General features: G+C 33.3%; 2 protein-coding genes across 4 annotated transcripts; both read left to right on the top strand.

Moving 5' to 3' along the window:
- The first annotated feature begins 531 nt into the window (after nt 1-531).
- On the top strand, nt 532-7,783 carry FAB1D (FORMS APLOID AND BINUCLEATE CELLS 1A). 3 transcript variants are annotated; one of them, XM_079075454.1, is made up of 14 exons: nt 532-703; nt 791-921; nt 1,159-1,281; nt 1,457-1,490; nt 1,711-1,790; nt 1,911-2,367; nt 2,445-2,928; nt 3,562-4,302; nt 4,954-5,288; nt 5,368-5,494; nt 5,572-5,727; nt 5,816-6,781; nt 6,852-7,106; nt 7,178-7,783. In XM_079075454.1, exons 3-14 carry the CDS (start codon nt 1,266-1,268, stop codon nt 7,499-7,501), a joined length of 3,975 nt encoding a protein of 1,324 aa, XP_078931580.1. In that variant the 5' UTR covers nt 532-703; nt 791-921; nt 1,159-1,265; the 3' UTR covers nt 7,502-7,783. The 3 variants fall into 3 exon arrangements, with proteins under 3 accessions (XP_078931580.1, XP_078931589.1, XP_078931594.1); XM_079075463.1 differs by lacking the exon at nt 791-921; XM_079075468.1 differs by lacking the exons at nt 532-703; nt 791-921; nt 1,159-1,281; nt 1,457-1,490; nt 1,711-1,790 and having other exon boundaries at nt 2,240-2,367; nt 2,450-2,928.
- Nucleotides 7,784-11,909: 4,126 nt separating this feature from the next.
- On the top strand, nt 11,910-20,059 carry LOC145152985 (uncharacterized). Its single transcript, XM_079075445.1, has 14 exons — nt 11,910-12,307; nt 13,158-13,247; nt 14,441-14,502; nt 15,933-16,033; nt 16,840-16,929; nt 17,203-17,325; nt 17,770-17,847; nt 18,002-18,087; nt 18,408-18,456; nt 18,553-18,609; nt 18,700-18,830; nt 18,912-18,995; nt 19,095-19,164; nt 19,275-20,059. The coding sequence occupies exons 1-14, from the start codon at nt 12,045-12,047 to the stop codon at nt 19,677-19,679; spliced, it is 1,689 nt and encodes a 562-aa protein (XP_078931571.1). The 5' UTR covers nt 11,910-12,044; the 3' UTR covers nt 19,680-20,059.
- Nucleotides 20,060-21,336: the final 1,277 nt, after the last annotated feature.

The raw sequence follows: 21,336 nt of genomic DNA, 5'->3' as shown, positions 1-21,336 counted from the left end.
AACCTGGTTTCATCTTCAATTATTTTGTTATTAGTTTTTAGGAAAAATGACTTACGAGCCCAACAAAGTTTCTAAACTGTTCAAAAAAACCCCAATCATGTTTTGTTTGTTCAAGAAAACCCAACGAACTTAACATTTTGTCTAAAAAAGCCCAACTAAGTTACACTTTTGTTCAATTCTATGGAAGTCAAAGAAAATAAATAAATGACGTGACTTATTACCATATCGGGAAAATGACTTGTCAGACCAACGAAGTTTCCAAACTGTTCAAAAAACACCAATTATGTTTTGTCTATTCAAAAAAACCCAACGAACTTAATCTTTTGAATAAACAAAAAAAATGATTTTGATTTTTTAAACGGTTTGGAAACTTTATTGGGCTTTTTTTAGACAAAAGGTTAAGTTCGTTGAGTTTTCTTAACGGACAAAATACAATTTAAGTTTTTTGAACGGCCTAGAAGTTGTAAGTCATTTTTCCGATGTTTATTATTATTTTTTTCTCCTTACTTCCACTTCCACAAGGAAATACCTTTCGTCTCTACGTCCGCTTTTTCTTCCTTCTTTCGTCATTGCCTTTTTTACAAATTTAAGCTTACAAGTAACCTACCGATCACTAGTTTCTGTAGGGTATTTGTTTCATTTTATATACTGCTTCAGATTAACTTTCAGAGATTGCGTTAGTGTTAATTGGGAATCTTTATCGGTAAGTAACCATCAACATTCTCCGGTTTGATTCTGTTTCAACTATAATTCTGATAATTTTCCTTCGATCGTTTTTTCCATTGTAAAGTTTGAAAATGATTCGGGACGAGATTTTTGATTAATCGACCGACAACTCAACAGAGCAACCCAATCATTCACTTTCCTCGGTTAATCAGCTTTAACCCTCTCACGTCCTGGTTTTGGGTTCATCAAGTTAGGGTAGGTGTCAATTCTTGTTAATTTGCCCTTTCTTATGGATATTCTTGTTAAGAATTTTTTCCATAGCTTACTAGAGGTTTGATGATGATCGGATGTTGTCACCTCAAATATAAAACTCCCCTTGACGATCTGTGTGTAATAGTTTATTGATTCTTGCTATTCTAATTAAGAATTCTTGTGAATGCGCCCTTACCTGGAACTTCCATAATCTGTAACTAGATAATGTTCATGTTGCAGTATGTTAATTTGTGAAGAGCTACTTTGTGATACCAATTTGTTCATGTACAAGAAGTGTTGGAGAATATGATGATGCATTAGTCTCATCAACTAATCAAGCTGTGTCTATGGCAAAGAGTGAAGGTGCTGTTTTGTGCTATAGTAATATTTTATATTTTACTGAACACATTTTTGTTGGTTGAATACATTTTTTCTTAAATGGAAGAACAGAACATTTTTCCTTTAAGATTTTCTACTTGTTTTAATTTTTTCTTTTTAAGTCCTGGATTTGACAATTATATAATTATATATATCTCAGGTGCTCATCATGTTGATGCTCCCCCAAACTACAGGTATTCAATAACCGACCCTAAACCTAATTTTACCTCATTTATCTTATGAACCAAGAATCAAGTATGATGAAACATGTGGCTATTGGTATGTCCTTATATATAATTCTTTGGGCTAAATGCAAGAAATAGCAATGTACTTTTGGAAAATTTCTTATAATAGCATTTCTTACTTTCATTTGTTCTTATTACTACAATTCACTTTTGTAACTGTCTCCCTTAGGTCACTTGAGAAAGAAGGAAGGAATAACCTTGTGGAAATCAATAACATCAAAGGAGATTTAGAACATGAAAAAACTTCTGGTATACAAAGAGGAGGGTTTTTTTTTGGTGATTTAATTCTTAGTACATTTCAATAACATAATTTAAAGATATTACAGTTAGTCTTGCACTATTTGAAGTCTGTTTGTTGTGTGAAAACAGAGGTCAATGAAACAGAGGCATGGTATCCTTGTATCAATGATTCTGATATTTGGCTTCCCCCTGAACCAGATGACCAAGAGGTTGATGTTGAGGGTAGTTATGGTAAATATGACGATGATAATGATGATGATGAAGAGTTTGGTGATGACATAAAATGGGGAAAAACAAGTAATCTAACTAGCTTTGGTCAAGAAGGGAACATGAGTGGGAGCTTTAGTTTTAAAGAGGAAAAAAGAAAAGTAATGGATAAGGTTATGAGTGGAAAATTCAAGACTCTTGTGAAACATATTCTTAAATCAATGAATATTTCTTGCTTAAAAGACAATGGTGGTGATAATTGGGTTGATATCGTTACATCTTTATCATGGGAAGCTGCTTCTTTTTTGAAAGGGGAAGCCATGGATCCTGATGGTTATGTGAAAGTCAAATGTATTGCTACTGGCTCTCGAAGTCAAAGGTTGACTTCTGTCACTGTATTAATTCATTCCCTTTAACTTTTTATGTTTCTTGATGCTAATAATTTTGTTTTTGTAGTGAAGTATTCAATGGTTTGGTGTTCAAAAAGCATGCTGCTCACAAACACATGCCAACAAGATTCAAAAGACCAAAACTACTACTGATCAAGGGTACACTAAGTGATTCTGATGGATTTTCATCATTTGAGTCGATGAACCACGAAAAGAACAGACTTGATTCTGTTATTTGGATGATAGAGAAGTGCAATCCAAATGTTATTTTAGTGGAAAAAACCGTTTCACGTGATATTCAAGAGTATATTCTTTCAAAAGGGATGACACTAGTTTTGGAAATGAAAATGAACCGGTTAGAGAGAATTGCTCGTTGTATAGGTTCATCAATCTTGTCATATGATCAATTGAGTGATAAAAAATTGAGACAATGTGATTCCTTTTATTTTGAAAAAATTATTGAAGAACATGGTGCTCTTTGTGAAAGTGGAAAGAAGCCAAGCATGACTTTAATGTTTCTTGAGGGATTGCCTAAACGTATGGGCTGCACGGTAATTTTCATTAGCTTCTTTATATTATATTGATATATTCTCATAGTAATGATCTTAAAAATAGAGTTCACTACAAAAATGGTCATTGTGTGTTTTTATTTTTCCGGTGCTTGGTCCAAAATTGAAACCTTTTTTCAGTTTTGGTTCTTATTTCAAAGCTTTATGTTAATTTTGGCCACTGGAACCTCGAAATAAGGACCAAAACCAATGTGAAACCTTGAAATATCGACTAAAATTGAAAAATGTTTTCATTTTGGTCTGAACACGGTAAAAATCAGAGACCATATTTGTAGTTTAAAATTTTAAAAGGAGTAAATTACATTTTTGGTCCCTGAGTATAACTGATTCTGCAATTTCGGTCCCCAAATGTTTTCTCTTGCAATTTTGGTCATGATTTTGAGGTTCTTGTAATGTTTTTTGGTCCATTTTCCAGTTTGTCCCTGAGTATAGCTGATTTTTGCAATTTTGGTCCCACAAATAGTCATTTTACTAGGAACAGGGACCAAAAAGGTTACAAAAAGCTCAAATAAGGACCAAAATTGAAACAATCAGATATACTCAGGGACCAAAAATGGTAATTTTCTCAATTAAAAGTTTTTAGATTTTTCTGATGCTTTGGGGATTGACGTGCAGATTTTGCTGAAGGGATCTCACAGTGATGAACTTAAAAAAATCAAAACTGTTGTTCAGTTTGCAGTTGGTCTGGCATACCATTTGATCCTTGAGAATTCGTTTCTTCTAAATCAGAGAATAATGTTTTCCACCATTTCCCCGGATATATTTGCTACCAAAATCCCCACCGAAGAGATCATTCCATCAATCAGCAATCATGCTCTTGATTTAGCATTTGATGATTCAAATATTCCAGTTTCCAAGGAGGATTCTAATGAAGAAATTGAGATTATCCCTATCTTTAAGGAACCATACAACCCGGTTTTCCTCTCAGGGTTATCATCTCTCACAGCTTCATTAAAGAAAGTAATTGCAATTCGTTTATTACATACTGCTCGTAGTTTATCCGCATACTTTGGATTTAATTGTATGAGCCCTCATCATCAAGAATTACGCTCTTCTGAGGCTGTTGAGACTACTGCCAATATGGGCGAAAAGGTCATTTCTGATGAAGAGAAGACAGTTAATGGTGATGGAGTGAGTAATGATGATTCTTTGGAGACAAACAGTATAGAAGAAGAGATGGAAAGTAAGGATGATATGAACACAGTGTTGGAATCTGAAAGTATTTTGGTTTTGATGTCAAAGAGAAATGCGACAAAAGGGATCATTTGTGAACAGGATCGTTTTTCTTGTATCAAATTCTACCGATATTTTGATGTCCCTGTTGGAAAATTTTTGCGGGATTACTTGCTCAATCAGGTTTCTTCTAAATTCTTTAGGCTGTGTTTGTTACATAGGATAGGACTGAACGAGCTTATTTTTTTCATCTTTATGCAACACTCTTTTCATCAGAAGGCTAAAACGGTCATTTACTCTCATTCAGACGGATCGGGTTCATTTTTTGTCCGTACATCACTTCTTTAAGACATACATCAATTTCTACTGACCAACAAAGGCTGTTTCTTTTTTTGATTGAATGAACTGAATAGTCAGCGAGAGAGTAATTCTGTTGAAAAGTGTGTTGCATGAACAAAGATTTTTTCTTTTTCTTGAGTGACATTAAATGACCATGTTACCCTTCTGTCTGTCTCAAATGCTGTCTTTCTAGTGTTGTATGAACAAAGACTATCTTTTTTTACTGAATAAAATGAGAGTATTTGACCGTTTTAGTCTTCTGTCTGAAAAAAGTGTTGTATGAGCAAAGGTTGTTTTTTTTTTTTCATTAAAGTAAGAGTAGATGACCGTTTTAGCCTTCTATCCGAAAGAAGTGTTGCACAACAAAGGCTATTACTTTTCTTTAATTAATGGAAGTTCTGTCTTGTCATGTCTAGAACTTGGTATTTGAGTGCTGTATTGTTGAACTTGAACTATTTTAAGCGTAATTTTTTTTTTTCATATTAACTTATACAGAAGCTCATGTGTACAACTTGTGGTGAAACACCAGAAGCTCATTCTTACTACTATGCACATCATGATATGCAACTCACAATTCAAATCAGACATCTTCCTGCAGACAAACGTTTAGATGGTGAAAACGAAGGGAAGCTTTGGATGTGGAGTTTCTGTGGGAAATGTAAACCCTCCAATGGAAGCTTAAAATGTACAAAAAGAGTGTTAGTTTCTACAGCTGCTCGCAGTTTGTCATTTGGCAAGTTTTTGGAGCTTGGCTTTTCAAACCACTCTTCATGTGATATAACATCTAGCTGTGGACATCTCTTTTACAAGGACTACATCCACTTCTTCGGGTATGCTCACCTATATGCTATACCAATTTTTGTAAATTGATAACTTTAATAGGTGTGTAAATTATTGTGTGATTTGCAGATTAGGTTCCATGGTTGCAATGTTTAGATACTCTTCGGTATCTACTTACTCTGTGGCTCTACCACATTGGAAGGTGGAGTTCAGTGATTCAGTTGGGGGAGAATTTCTGAAAAAAGAAGTTGAAGATGTAGGTATTTACGTAGTGACTTAGGAATTAAGATGATTGTGGCATTTGTATGTTGCTTACAGATTTGTGGTATTCAGGTGTATTGGGAAGGGCTTTCAGTGTTTGCTGAGGTTGAAAGCTCTTTGAAAAAGATGGAATTTGAGTTCGTGGGATCAATGTTGAAGCTTCAAGGATCATTGAAGAAGTTCTGTTATGTTGAAGAGATGCTGAACCAAGAACGTGATCGATTCCAGGTTAATCAAGTTACTTATTGATCAAATCAAATCAAATTAAATATGCTAATATGCAAATTCAGTTTTAACTGAAATTGACAAATTGTAGGTTGAGATGAAGAACACAGCTAACGATGGTGGTTTTAGGAATAACTGGGTGTACAAGCCTCTGTGCTTAAATCATCTACAATGGGAACTTCTTCTTGAATCATGTATCTGGGACCACCGTCTTCATTCACTATTATCATCTGATCTTAAAGTAGTTGACACCAAAACCATCGATAACAGCTTGCCATCGAAAGAGATCTCCATTCAAGGAGATTCAAAAATCAATACGAATGGTGAATTTTCTTCCTCGATGTCTGCAAAATTATCCGATCCAAACGGATGGATGTGGACCCCGTTCCAGAAAATCCAAAGCTATTACACGAACGATCTTCAAAGAGGTTACTTACCGGAATTCGAACCGATCAATAGGTACACCACCGGATCAAAAATATATAAAAAAATCACCGAAGAGGGATCGAAGCTTCATTTTCCGGTGGGTCCCGGGAACAATTACATGGTATCGGATTATGAAGAGGAGTTATCAAGTATAATCGCGTGTGCTTTGACTTTTCTGAAAGATCAAAATATCTCACCGGAAGGTCAGGGTGTCACCGATCGGAATATAGAATCACATTTTTTCAGCTTTGATGGACTCGAATTGTTGGATTCGGTGGATTCTTCAAGGCATCTTCATCCGGTGGTGTCGATGGGCCGGTTAACTAACAAGGTTAAATACTCGGTGGGTTGTTTATATGTGAATGAATTTATGGATCTTAGAAGTCGGTGTGGTTTATCGGAACTGGATTTTATTGCCGCCTTAAGTCGGTGTAAACATTGGGATGCGAAAGGTGGAAAAAGTAAATCTTTTTTTGCTAAAACTCTTGATGGCCGGTTTATTATAAAGGAGATTAAAAAGACAGAGTTTTATTCTTTCTTGGAATTTGCTTCCAATTATTTTGGGTACATGAAGGAGTGTTTTATGGTTGGGAATCAGACCTCTCTCGCAAAAATTCTGGGGATTTATCAGGTTTGTGGTTGATTGATTTTAGTTTATTATATTTGTAGTGTTCTACTTTTCTTATTAATATAAATTGCAGGTAAAGAAGAGAAAGAGTGGTGTGAAACATGATCTAATGGTGATGGAGAACATTACTTATTGTCGAAATATGATGAGACAATATGATTTGAAAGGAGCTCTGTATGCTCGTTTCAATTCTGCTGTTGGTGTCGTGGGAGATGTGCTTTTGGACCAAAATTTTGTGAATGATATGAATGTTTCTCCTTTATATGTTAACAGAAAAGCAAAAAGAAACTTGCAAAGGGCCGTGTGGAATGATACCGTGTTCCTCAATGTGAGTTTTACTTTTATCAATCTGAGTCTTATAGGTAAAAGTGAGTAATGATTTATATTTGTGAAATGCAGTCGATCAATGTGATGGATTATTCGTTGTTGGTTGGAGTGGATGTGGAAAAGAAGGAGCTTGTATGTGGCATCATAGATTATGTGAGACAGTATACATGGGACAAACAAGTGGAGAATTGGGTAAAGTCGTTTGTGGTTCCTAAAAACCAGATGCCAACAGTAATATCTCCAAAAGAGTATAAAAAGAGGTTTAGAAAGTTCATAGACACCCATTTTTTGAGTGTGCCTGATGATTGGTGCTCTCAACGCCCATCTAACCCTTGCACTCTCTGTGCCACAGACGCAACTTCTCCTCATGCTTGTTCACATTCAACACAACCCTGACCTTATGTTTGAAAGTCACCCAGCAGGCTATTGTGTTACCTGATTTAAACCTCCGTTCATCAATTTTTGGATTATATATAAGTATTGCGTTCCCTACCTATATTTTGCAATTTTGAGCAAATTTTTGGGGTTTAGTGATAATTTGACTGATGTAGTTAGCTTATTAGGTGCATTTGTTACATAGTTATTACTTCTATTTGGGTTTTATATGCTTTAAAGGTTTCTGTGATTGTTTGCAATGAATGAGAGAAATTTGTGGTTGACCATTTCCTACCTTGTTCACAGGCCTTTCATCTTGTTTCTCATGGTTATTTTGTTATTTTTTTTTTTTTTTTTGACAATTACAAATTTGACTATATCTCTATTGTTTGTCAGATGTATTTATTTTGTTGACGATGACAAATCGGGTTATTTCTCTATTGTTTGTAAGCCACTTAGCCGTGGTGTATCAATGATTTTAAACAAGATGATCCAATATTATTACGAACTTTTTTACATTTGCTGATTGCTTGAATTGATTTCGCCAACGTTGAAATCAATGATGGTGGAGGTTGCTAAGTAGGTTAATTGGGTGATACTTGTGAAATTAAATGTCATAAAGAAAAACTATACATGAGTGAAAAGTTATGCAAAATGACTTACACTTGTATGATATGTCTCTGGATCTGGTAAGAAGTTGGATCTGACTCGGTCATATTCAGACTGTTTGATACCACAATTATAAGCATCTGATTCAGTCTTCTAACATTTGATATGCTTTTTGTTGGGTTTGATAAAATATTGGGTCTAACTCAATCAAATTTGAATCAATCAAACAATCAAACAACCATTTATATCAAGAGGAGAACTTTTGGTTCAATGTACCTTGAGAACAATGGGGAGGTCTGTAAGGATGTCCTTGAATGATTGGAATTCTAAACTTTCATTTGCGAAGTGAGCTTACGTATAAACAACCACCAAGTTATGCTACTATATGTATATACTCTTGAGGTAAAGTAAAATTGTTTGGGGTAAAACATTCCAAATGAGTTTTACACATGTTATACTCTCAAGTGCTTCAACGCTTTACTATCGTGTGAGGTTTATACTTGTTTTTTATTTTGTTTTTATTAATCAATTCTTCCAACAACAAAATTAACGACATTAATACAAAATGTTATTCTAAATAAAACCTTAACATAAATGATTTAAATTCAATAATATTATAATTTAACTATTGAAAATCATACAAAATTTGTTTGTTTTCTCTTCATAGATATATATTTGTAGCTATTCTAATGTTTTTCTTTCTCAATTTACTAACCGTTATTTGAATATAGTTATGATGTATTCCCTAGAATCACGCTTTTTTTGTGGTTACAAACTACATCCAAATGGAACTCCAAATTAAGATTTCTAGATAGAACCTTATACGTCATGTTTGGGCCAACATCTATATTTTATTTATTATTGAAAACTACCTTTGGTTAATAAGACAAAGGGAATTAAAAGCTTTCCTCGTGTGGCTAATTTCAAATTTCATGATTTAGAAAGGGATTTCACTTTCAGCCTATTATTCCTTGGGAAAAGACCAAAATACCATTTAAAAACCTAACTTCTCAAGATTATACTTTGTAATGAACTCTGAAATCAAATCAAATTAAAATTATATTTATTACTAAACGTTGTAAATAATTTTTATTTTTATCTTATTATTAAACTGTATGATTTTGGCTTCTTATTTTTATTATCAATCTTTGTAATATATGGTTTAGAAAATACTTTGTAATTTCCCAGTGATGTGTGGATAAATTAATGTTTACTAATAGTGCAACCAAGTCCATAGAGCGATATTGTATGAGGTCCTTCTGTGATGTGTGAGTGATGTGTGAAGATATATCTCTGATACCTGCAGTCACTAAATGAAAGATTGGGTAACTATAATCCATGATGGGCACGAGATTGCGTGCTAACGCCCAAATTAAATTATGAAGACTTGAGAGGATGTATCAACTAAAATCTTTCATGAAGATGATATTTATATAGTACTGTAGGGGCAAGAACTAGAATTATGTATTGGCCTTTGAAGTTTGTTGGTGTGGTGTGCTTTTAATAAGTTGTTTGATCTAAAATCTATACAAAAAGATGTTAGTTGCGTCACTGCTCAACGTTTATCTTCTTAATATGGCATGTAGTTATGGCGTCTACTAAATACCAAACTTCATACTAGTGCTACAATGTTCTCACTAATCTTTTCATTTCTTACACACTTTCATTTTATTAAAGGTGAAGATGAGATTTGAGTAGTGGTGACAATTATCGACCCAACCCGTAATCCGATACGAAAATAAACGAGTTTGGGTTGAGATTTCTGACCCGCCAACCCGCTTATTTCATGGGTCGGGTTGGGTTATGTGTTTGGGTTCGTAGGTCGACTCGCCAATATATTTTATATATATTTTTTTTTAAAAATTAATATTTATTTATGAATTATAACTTACGAGTGCGGCGTGCCCTACTCAATCAATCTTTGACTCCTTGTTACTCAAAAAGACAACATACTACGCCTCACCATTACATTGCTACCTCATCGTCGCTCATCCACCGGTATCACCTCTTGTCAGCGGTGCAAAGCTACAAACCACATGTACACTTGCGCTCCACCCAGCCCACCACCGCTCATTGCTCTATCCCTAAACCACTATCGTCGATGAAACCTACCTCTGAACCCGCGAACCTATATAATTAAACGGGTTATGTGGGTTGGATTGGGTTGATGTTTCTACTCGTAACCCGAATACATATATGAGTTGGGTTGGTTGATATACTCTGACCCGCAACCCATGACCCACAAACCCAAACCCAAACCAGATCGATTTGTCATTTAGATTTGAGTATAAAAATGTAATAAGAAAAATATGACAAAATTGCAAAAATGGTCCCTGTGGTATGCATTTTTTGGGGGTTTTAGTCCAAACCCCGACTTTTTTGGATTAGTGGTCCTTTTGAGCTAGTTTCGTTGTGGATTTGGTCCCTCAGTAAACTGAAATGACTTAAATACCCTTGGGGTATTTATTTTCTATTTTTAAAATCAGTTTTTAAATGTTTAATAACTATTTATTCATTTTAATAATTAAAAATTAAGAGGACCCACCTCTCTCTCTCTCTCTCTCTCTCTCTCTCCACACCAAATAGAACCCATCCAAGATCGAGGCGGTAGCTATAGGTCCGTGAACCTTGCTAACACTGTGTTCTTCTTGCCTACTTTCGATACCAGAAGGGAGCAAAGCAAGATTGTAGGTTGTTGAATCACTTGGGCGCATAGTTATTGGGTTTATAAAGGTGGGGGTTGAAGGTGATCATGAACACAAATGGAAGAACACAAAATGAACCCGGAAAAAAATCTATCAAAACCCACATCCCCATCTTCAAACCTCAGGCACCATAATACTTTTCTGCGTTCATCTTCTTCAACATACACATAAATACAGACTTTCTGATCCAACATACACACACACACACAAAATGCAGCCATGGCGTGTTCGATCCCCTTTCTCAGGTTTCGATTCCAAACCTGTAGATATGAGCCTCTCATGATATCGTGTTCTCGATTCACCTTCGATTTTAGCTCTGATTCTCGTGACCCAATCGAGTTATGGGATGATTAACTTCGATTTTATTCAGTGCCATCCTTTATTTCTTTGATTCCATTAACCCTAAACCTATAAATGGTATGAAAACACACATACGAAATCGAATTTTCAGAAATCGGTTGTTCTTGAAGACCCATAATCTTTTTTCAGATTCAGACATTGATTTTTAGTTCCAAAACCAAACCCAAAATTTTGATTGTTCTTGAAGAGCAAACCCAGAAAATCGACTGTTCATCTTCATATAGCTTTCCACATTACCTGTTAATTGATTTCCAAAAAAGAACAATTGATCCTACCCAAGAATGTGAACCCGTTTAAATTGATTTTCAAAAAGAAAAACAAATCCAAATTGAGGCGTAAAGATGCAGAGAAAAGACGATGTATAACAATGGATTTTGGGGTAGAAACTATGCTCCTCTTGTTCGTGATGCAAAGAGAGAGAGAGAGAGAGAGAGAGAGAGAGAGAGAGAGAGAGAGAGAGAGAGAGAGAGAGAGAGAGCCCTTTTTATTTTTTTTAATTATTAAAATAAATAAATTAATATTTTATTTAAAAAAGAAATGAAACAAATGGAAAATAAATACCCTAAGGGTATTACAGTCATTTTACTATCCAGAGGGACCAAAAACGCAAAGTCAGGGTTTGGACTAAAACCCAAAAAATGCATACCACAGGGACCAAATTTGCAGTTTTCTCGAAAAATATCTTGTTGTATATAAAGAAAAAAAATAATAAACTTTACAATTAATTGCAAGGACAGAAGGCCCCACAAACGCCTTCAAGTCAAACGAACCTCACAGTCAGCTGAACAAACTACACCAATCTTGATTCACATTTCACAATCGGCGAAGTAAATCATAAATGTTTGATTGATTTATCCTTCACGCTTTCCTTGGATTCCAATCCAATCAACATGGCGGATACTTTCTCAGATTCAATTGATGCATCGGCCCACGCCTTCAAGCTCATCCTCCAGGGCTTCGCATTGATACCAATAATCCATTATGAAATAGCTTTTGTGTGTTTCCTCATAGTTTTCATCTACAATTTCTTAGAGTTCCATTTCTTTCATGATGTTCTCACTCTGTTTCGAGGGTCTCCGGTGTCCCTAACATATAATTCGGCTTCTGAGATTTACCACGGTGTGGCTTCAAAGTGTCGCCTTCTTCATGGCAGGTTCATTTTTTTTTTCTCTCCCATTTTATTCATGTTTCCCCCTATTTCTAGTGAACTGAGATTCCAAGAAATTTCGTATCCGTTTTTTGAATAAAAGAACAATTACGTGCTGTGTTTTGTGCATGCTTTGTTTTCCACAAGGAAAAAATGTCAATCTGTAAGCGGCAATGCAATTAGCGTGTAAGAAGACAACTGGCGGGTATAAAGCTGTAAATTAAGTCACAAACGGGAACAACAGCACACGATTGATTATATTTACTGATTGGGTTCTGTAAAGAGTAACATAAATTCCATGTTCATTCCTTCAATCCTTCTAATAACACATCTAAATGCTCATGTCTTTGAAGTAGAAATTTGGATGATTATCACATAGTACCTACAAATAAAACATAAACTTCAGAGGAATTTTTTATATTGCAGAATAATTTCTAGGAATACAGTAGGTCCTTACCTTCATTTGTACAGCCATAATCTTCAATGTTCAAATTATGACTAAAGTTAACTGCCTAAGCTAGCGAATGATTGACAGAATCCTTGATGTCACAGTATATAATATATATATATATATATATATATATATATATATATATATATATATATATATATATATATTAGAAAAGAAATAAAATAAAAAAGGAAAATAAAATTCTAAAATACAAAGTAATATTTGTTCCTCATGAAATTCTATGTCATGAGAAGTTTGATCATGACTTAGGCATCTTTGGGATCCTAAAACTACTCATTTAAGCATCTTGTTGTATTAAGTCAAAAGATTTACTCGTTTAACGATTCTTAACCTTATATAAGTGAGGGACTTATGTTGTTTTGTGCTGATTGCTTCATTAATAAGGTACATGGCTACACCTTGGCTTTCAAGTCCTCACATTCAAACAACTTTTCTGAATTTCCATGGAAGACCTCCTGCAGTAAATTATAGAAGGTATGTCTTCTTGGTCAGGTTTTGCCAGATAGACCTAACTAATTGAAAAAGATGCTTAGTGAAAAGTACTTTTTGACAAGTGTTCACATGAAACACCTGAATAACTTGAATTTACCATTTTAACCCTTTGAACTATTTGAAACAAAGTTATGTTTGATAAAACTAAGTTATATAATAGCACGGAGCTTGTTATTGCCCTTTAATTAAGATCTAAGCCTTGAATTCCTGAATGTGGGCATATTATCTAGTAATTTTTGTTTGCGGTTGTTATCATCTGATATTTGTTGCACAATTTTTGACAGTGATAATTAGGAGGATGAATATTTCTTTGAGTAACTAGGATTTATACTCGGTGGATGAAATGAAAAGCAAGAAGTTGTTCCAAATAGATAAAAAACAAAAAAGAAATTTAATTGAAAATAAACATCATACAAGTTTAGTACTGGAAAGGATAATTACTAATTTGTGTTTTATTTAATTACAGAAAAATTAAAATATTTTTTGGTCAAACTAAACATGAAAGTACAAGTAGTACTGCAGTAGGTACAAGTAATAAAAAAATTGAATAGATGATGGTAGTGGGGTAAATAATTTTTTGTCGGGTATTGAAATTACTTTTTTTATTATATCAACAAGCTTATCATAATATGTAGTGACAGAACTTTTGGCTACTTTCATCCAGTTACCAAAGTGTTAAATGCAATAAATAGCAATGTACTTTCATCTATTTGCTTATTATCACATCCTACTTTTATTTTTTCCTATTACAAAGTTGTACTTTGAAAATTTACTCATTTGTAGCAATGTCATTGAAGGACAACACAACCTTTTACTGCTATAATTGGGTAAAATTTTCAAAATATAATGTACTAATAAGAAAAAAAAAATTGCAAGTACAGTGTTATACTTAGGTAGGTTTCAGAGTACAATTCCTAAAAAAGAAAAAATTTGAAAGTCCAATGCTGCCAGAAAGAGAAATGAAAGTAAAACGCTATAATAATAATAATAATAATAATAATAAAATTAATATATGTTTCTATTTCTTGCGTTTAGCCCATTACCAAATTTAACATTAAAGTGACTGTTCTATCACTTTTATTGACCTCATCAGAAATGGATTCTATGTGTTTTGGAACAGAATTCAATTTTTTTTATATTTTGGTTATTCTTATAATGTTTTTCTACTCTTTCAGAAAATTATTCCATGCATCTGATGGTGGAACTTTTGCTCTGGATTGGCTAAAGAGTTCAGATGGTAATTTACATACAACATTTCTTCTGTACCTGATCAGAAAATATCATCAGTTAATAATACATGCCAAGATTTTAATATTATCTTGTAAATCTTCTTGTGATTTAGTATGATGCAACTCATAGACCATTCAAGAAGTTACAAAAAAGTCTATAAAGGGTAATTTGAGAAGTTCATTTTCAAATATGTAAACTATAATTCATAATCAAATATGCATAAAGTGTGTCTATCATGTTGTTGCTAATTTTTATCTCATTATATACTAAACATACATGCTCATTAGTATCTCTAGCCTCTAAGATACAGGTTTTTAGCCTGAAGTTCAGCTTCTATGTCCTAATCTTGGGAAACAAAATATTCATAAACATTGATGATAAAAAGATATGAGAAACTAAATATCCTCCTACCTTTTGTTCCTACCCATCTTACTACTGATCGGATCAAGACAAGTGTCAAAATCAAGAGAGGGGATTAAGAGAGAGAATTAGTGGATTCCGCATGTCATTATTTTATGAGTAGGAACAAAAGGTAGAAGGACATTTAGAGTGCGTTTGGTTGTGGGAAATTTTCCCGTTTTCTAGAAAAAATTTCCAAGAAAAACGGAAATTTTGAAAACGCGTTTGGTTCGTTCCTTTTTCCAAAGTTTTCTAAGAAAATGAAAATTTTCAGTTTTCCAAATTGTATGTAAATTAGAAAAGTGATTTTTACAGTTTTCCAAAGTTTTCCAAATTTCTAAGATGCAAAATGAAAACTCCACCCGTTCCAACCAAACGCGTTTTCATTGAAAATTGAAAATGAAAACTCAACCCTATTTTCTAAAAACATTTTCATAGAAAATGAAAACAATTTTCCACAACCAAACGCACCCTTAATTTCTCAAAATATATGTTCTGCACATTTTGAGTTATTGATGAAATCATATAGCTAATATCTTTGAAAGTTTTATTATTACTGTTTTCCTAGGATGTAGTGGTTATTTAGTTGTAGAATACATCTTGCTTCCAATGTAGTTGGTATGATGTTTGCTATTAAAAATTGGGTTAAATGCAAGAAATAGCAATGTACTTCAGTTGATGTTATAGCAACCTGTTTTCAACATTGTACTATAAAAAATCTGCCCAATTATAGCAATGCCATCCAAATGCAATGCATACAAGAGAAATTGTAATGCAATAATTGGGTAAAATTTTCCAAGTCCAGTGTCTTACTAAGAAAAAAAATGCTTTAATAGAAAGAAATGAAAAGAGGTTGTTATATAATACATGAATATGTGAAAGCACATTGCTATTTGTTGCATTTAGCCCTTTAGAATCTTTGTAGGAGGAATTATCATTAGTCTTGATTCTAAAAAAATGTATTACATGATGAGAAGCTTGTAAATGGAGTTGCAAAACATGCATGCAATGTGGTTTGAATTTTGTATAACTTTGCAGTTTTAGGAGATTCAACATGTGAAGAAAGTGCTGCTTTGAGGCATGATAAAACTCCCATCTTAATTGTAATTCCTGGATTAACTAGTGATTCTTCTTCAGCTGTAAGTCCAAATTTCTTGCCAGCAAAACTTGTTCATTATTACTGAACCTGCTTTTTTTTTTTTTTTTTTTTTTTCTTTTGGACACTTTATATTGCATTGCAAATGCCATTTGGACAGCCCATTGTTGTGCTAAATGTTAGTTAAATTGAAGAAATAGCAATGTACTTTCATTAATCTGTTTATTATAACACCCTACTTTCATTTTTTCTTATAAAAACCTTATACTTTGAAAAATCTACACAATTAGAGCAATGGCATTAAAAGTATTACATACGTCCTAATAAGAAATAAAGTGGAATTATAATGCTATGATTGGGCATATATTATCCGTAGTAAATCTCTCAGTAAGAAAAAAATGGAAGTACAATGATGTAATTAAAAAAAATGAAAGTAGGATGCTATTATACTCGCATAAGTAAAAGTATGTTGCTATATCATGCATTAGCTCTAGTTTTAGCAATATACCAGTCTATCCATACCTTATAAAAATTAGATGGTGGAAATTGGAAAAAATATACATGTACTTGGAATAGCAATGTACTCTTACTTATTTGTTTATATAGCATCCTACTTTTCAGGAGCAATGTGTAATATTATTCACTACTATTCCAGAAATGTAATAAATTGTGCAAGCAAAGCATTCTAAGAAAATAAATTTAAATTGTATTTATGTTTTATATTGTCCTCCCTCACATATATATATATATATATATATATATATATATATATGTATATATATATATATATATATATATATAAATATTGAGAACATATGATGATGAATTGTTGAAAACATGTGGTTTTAGTACATCAAGCATCTTGCTTACTCCACTGCTGAACGAGGGTGGGATGTTGTTGTTTGCAATCACCGTGGACTTGGAGGAATTTCTGTTACGGTCAGTACTTTATTATAATTAGATTAATAAAATTGAAAAAGAAGTATTAACTAAATTCAGTCTAAAACCTATAGATAGATAGATTGATTAATATACCAATTTTTTAGAATGTTACTTTATCAAACGCTTTGAGATCATCAAGTTGGTATCATTTTGTGTTCTGTTGTGGCTTTATGTATCCTGTCATATTGTTACATTGCTTTGTATAACATAACATTTTATAAGCTTATGTACCCTCTGTTGTAATATTTTGTTTATATATCATATATGCAGTCTGATTGCTTCTATAATGCGGGGTGGACAAAAGACACACGAGATGTCATCAACGATCTTCATCGTGAATATCCCAATGCTCCTCTTTTTGTAGTTGGAACTAGCATTGGTGCCAACATCCTGGTACCTTTATTCTTGCATTATTTTATATTTTATATTTTCTTTCCTAATCATTATTGTTATGTCCCTATGTTACAAGCTATATAACACATACCAGCTGGATGTGATCAACTAACTATTCTCTATTCTTTAAGTCCATGCTTCAACTTTGTTTTGTTGTTGAAACTGAAAGATTACTCAAAATTAATTTACAATGCTACCTTATATACTGAAATATGAATAACTATAAGCAAGTATCTAACTAAAGACTAGAGGACTTTGTTACTTGTTAGGGTGACTTTTCATTTTATGTTATGGATATAAATGGGTTGCAATTAGGAGTCTACTGGTGTACACATCATCTAGACTAAAGATTGGCTGGTTGATGGATATATATGGATGGGTTAGTTTTTTTGTGTTTTGTTGACCAAGACTTTGTTTATGATGAGTTAGTTAATTATGCATCAGGTGAAGTATCTTGGAGAAGATGGGGAGGATGTTCCTATAGCTGGTGCAGTTGCTATATGCTCTCCTTGGGACCTTTTGGTTAGTGCTCTGCTGTGCTCTATTATTCATCATAAATTGTATTTCAACATTGCAAATTAATACACGTAGGTCACTGTTTCTTGCATTTAACCCTTATATCTATCACAATTTGAAAGCAACTGTTTATTTACATATATCTTCTGTTGGCTGGCAGATTGGGTCGAAATTCATATGCCGCAGGACTGTTCAAAAGTTCTATGATAGGGCTCTTACTGTTGGCCTTCAAGAATATGCACAACTGTATGTACTACTCATTTGCTCTCTTAAACAAAACAGACAGTATACTATACTATACAGTGTTTTGCAAATATATTGTTTTTTTGATGAAAAAACTTTCTGATTTAAATCGTGTGGGGAAGTGGGATCGGGTTTACCAAAGGCGCAAAAAGAAAACTACAGGGGGTGTTTAGTATATTTTATTATTTATCTAGTTTATTACGATTTGGAGTCTAAGTAGGAGTTTCCTTTTATCGTTTGTTCTTTAAACATTAAGTTACAAGTATTTGTGTTTGCCAATTTGGTTCTATCACTTTCATGTTAATTTTAGTTTCTGATTGCAGGCATCAAACTCTTTATTCTCGCCTTGCAGATTGGGATGGTATTGTAAAGGTACATAGCCTCTATATCTTTATCTTTTTAACTTTTGGTTATTTGGAATATTAACGGAGTATTTAATACATAGTGATAATTTTGTCTTTTTTCTAGTCACGTAGTATACGGGATTTTGACAATTATGCTACTCGCCTAGTTGGCAAGTTTGAGGTAAGCAAACATATTAATAGTTAATGTTCTTGCATAATAACTGCTAGTTAGTGATGGGTTTTTTTTTTTTTTTTGTTGTTGTTGTTAAAGAGTGTGGATGCATACTATAGGCATTGCAGCAGTGCACAATATGTGACAAAAGTTGCAATTCCATTACTATGTATAAGTGCTTTAGATGATCCGGTCTGTACCTGGGAGGCAATCCCATGGGATGAGTGCAGGTATGCTCTACTATGCTCCCTCATTTCATCCTCTTTGGTCTCATCTGATCTCCTCATCATCTTTTAATTTATGTTTATCAGAGCAAATAAAAATATTGTGCTGGCTGTAACACGTCATGGAGGACATCTTGCCTTCTTTGAGGGTCTTACTGCATCTACTTTATGGTATGCTCTTAATTCTTATTTCAAGTTTCATTCTCAAATCTTGACCTTATTTAATTTACAATGTTAATTTGTTTTTCTTGTTGCTTCGATTTCCATAAGGTGGGTGAGAGCTGTGAATGAATTCTTTGGTGTTCTTCACTGCAGCCCCTTCATGCATACACAAAAGAAGGTAAAAAATTTAAAATAAAACTAGATATTCCTCTTTAGTGGTAATTTTATGTTATTGGGATTTATATAGTGTAAAATTTTTTGTAATATATTATATATATTCTGTGACAGAATCCTCCACATATTGGACCAGAATCTTCTGTGGATCAAGGCCCATATGTGAATGTTTCAAATGGAATGGTTGCTGCAATCACCAAAGATCCATCATCATCTACTGATAATGTGAAACTAAATGATCAAGATCCATTTGAAAGACAGAAAGTCAACGATGAAAGTGATGCTGCTGTACGTGTACCAGATGCAAAAAATATAGTATCCCGTTCGAGTGGTCAAACATCGGTCAAAGTAGCTGATTTGAATAGCATCAAAAAATGGTTGGAGCAGCTGTTCCAACAAAACAAAAGATCAACATGGATGCTTACATACATTGCTGTCATATCAACATTGCCATTCATGGGTGCCACTCTTTACATGCTCTTTAGAAAGAAACTCAAGCAGCCAAAATCGCTTAAGTAATATGTTAAAATAAATTTGTACAACTTGTAGCTCAGGGGGCCTTGTAGAGTTTTATAAATAAATTTGTAATAATAGCCAGCCTTAGCTAATTCGATATGAGAATACAGAAATCTGATCCAAAAAATTATGAAATTTTGGATATCAGAAAATTCAGCTATCTAAAACTTAGATATCCGCAATTTTGGAAACGGATTTGAGATAGTGATTTTTCAAAAATTTCTGATACTCGTATAAACCAAAAAATCCAAAATTCTTCTTTATATTTTGCTAATGTTTTATGTAATATTATCCTTTGTAATTGCAATTCCTTGTATATTTGGTTTTAACATTTGGCGACACTGACACTTAATTGAGGTATATTTTCGATGCTTCCTTCTTTATACGTGTTTGATACCTTTGTCTAAATCCGTTGGCTTATGTAGAGTATCTATAATTTTAAGTAAGATACTATGTTGATAAACCAAATATACAATTCTATTATGTGGATGAGGAAACATTGTAGAACTTTTTGATGAAATTTTAGTATTCTATATACATATAAAAAGTTTTGAGGTTCGATTTTGTATCCAATTTTTAGATGCGGATCCAATTATCAGTCTTAGAAACTCTCAGAGTATCCAAAATTTTGGATAACCGATTTTGTAAGGTCTTGTTAGAACTTTATTATTGGAAAAGAATTATGTGATAGGAAGAAGATGAAACTTAAGCTTGTCTTATAAAGTGTCATCCCTAACAAACGAACACAATAATGAGTTAGACTCTTTGGGGCTAATTTTTTTGGCTTTATAAGTAAATTTAAAGTTTCAATGTTGTTAGAAAGCGTAATTAGGTTAAATCAAGATTTTAGTATCAGTGGACTATATTTGCCAAGTTTGGGAAACTTGTGCATAGCTCGGACTTAACTTGTGAAACTATGTTTGAGGATTAACTTGTAATAAATTAATATGTAATAGTTTAAGTTAGAGCTTCTATGTTGGAAATATTGGTAAATGACTTTCTGGGAAAAATTATGACAGACGAGACTAAAATCTGTCAATTTGATGAAACTTGGGTTCAACATTGTCTTGACTTCATGGGCGGATCCACCGTGGAGCCCGGGATGCCCCTTAAAAAATTTCAGGAGTATAGTTGCAGTAATCGAGCTTGAAGTGTCTTTTTCCTCACTAAAACCCTAGCCGACTTCACTCATTTTTCAGTCTTTTTCTCTTGGGTTTGGTAGCTAAGAGAGAGGGAGAAGCGATTCAAATGGTCCAAGGGAAGGTTACTAAGGGTAAGGGTTAAGAGGCTTTCCCAGATTCGGGTTCCTGCTAGCCTAAATCGAGAAAAGGTCTTCGGCGTACACTGCGATGCTGCGATAAAGAAGATGCTCCATATTTTGGCTTTTGACACAAATGGTCCCTCGTGTTTGGCGTATAACCTAAATCTACCCTAAATTTGACTTATTTTAACTAAAACAGTTTTTGGAAAGTTACCATTCACCCCGTTGACATATATATTATGTTTTTCTAAAAAAATAATGATTTATTTTTATTATTACTATCGATATTACTTTTATTGTTGTTGTTGTTGTTGTTTGTTGTTGTTGTTGTTGTTGTTGTTGTTATTATTATTATTATTATTATTTTCTTTTAAAAAAATTACTTATCGGAATCGAAAC

The sequence above is a fragment of the Lactuca virosa genome, chromosome 1, assembly GCF_052849685.1.
Source record: "Lactuca virosa cultivar CGN04683 chromosome 1, Lactuca_virosa_CGN04683_v6, whole genome shotgun sequence".
NCBI classification, from domain to species: domain Eukaryota; kingdom Viridiplantae; phylum Streptophyta; class Magnoliopsida; order Asterales; family Asteraceae; genus Lactuca; species Lactuca virosa.
The sequence above is the reverse complement of the archived record's forward strand: the minus strand, read 5'-3'. Positions and strand labels throughout refer to the sequence as shown.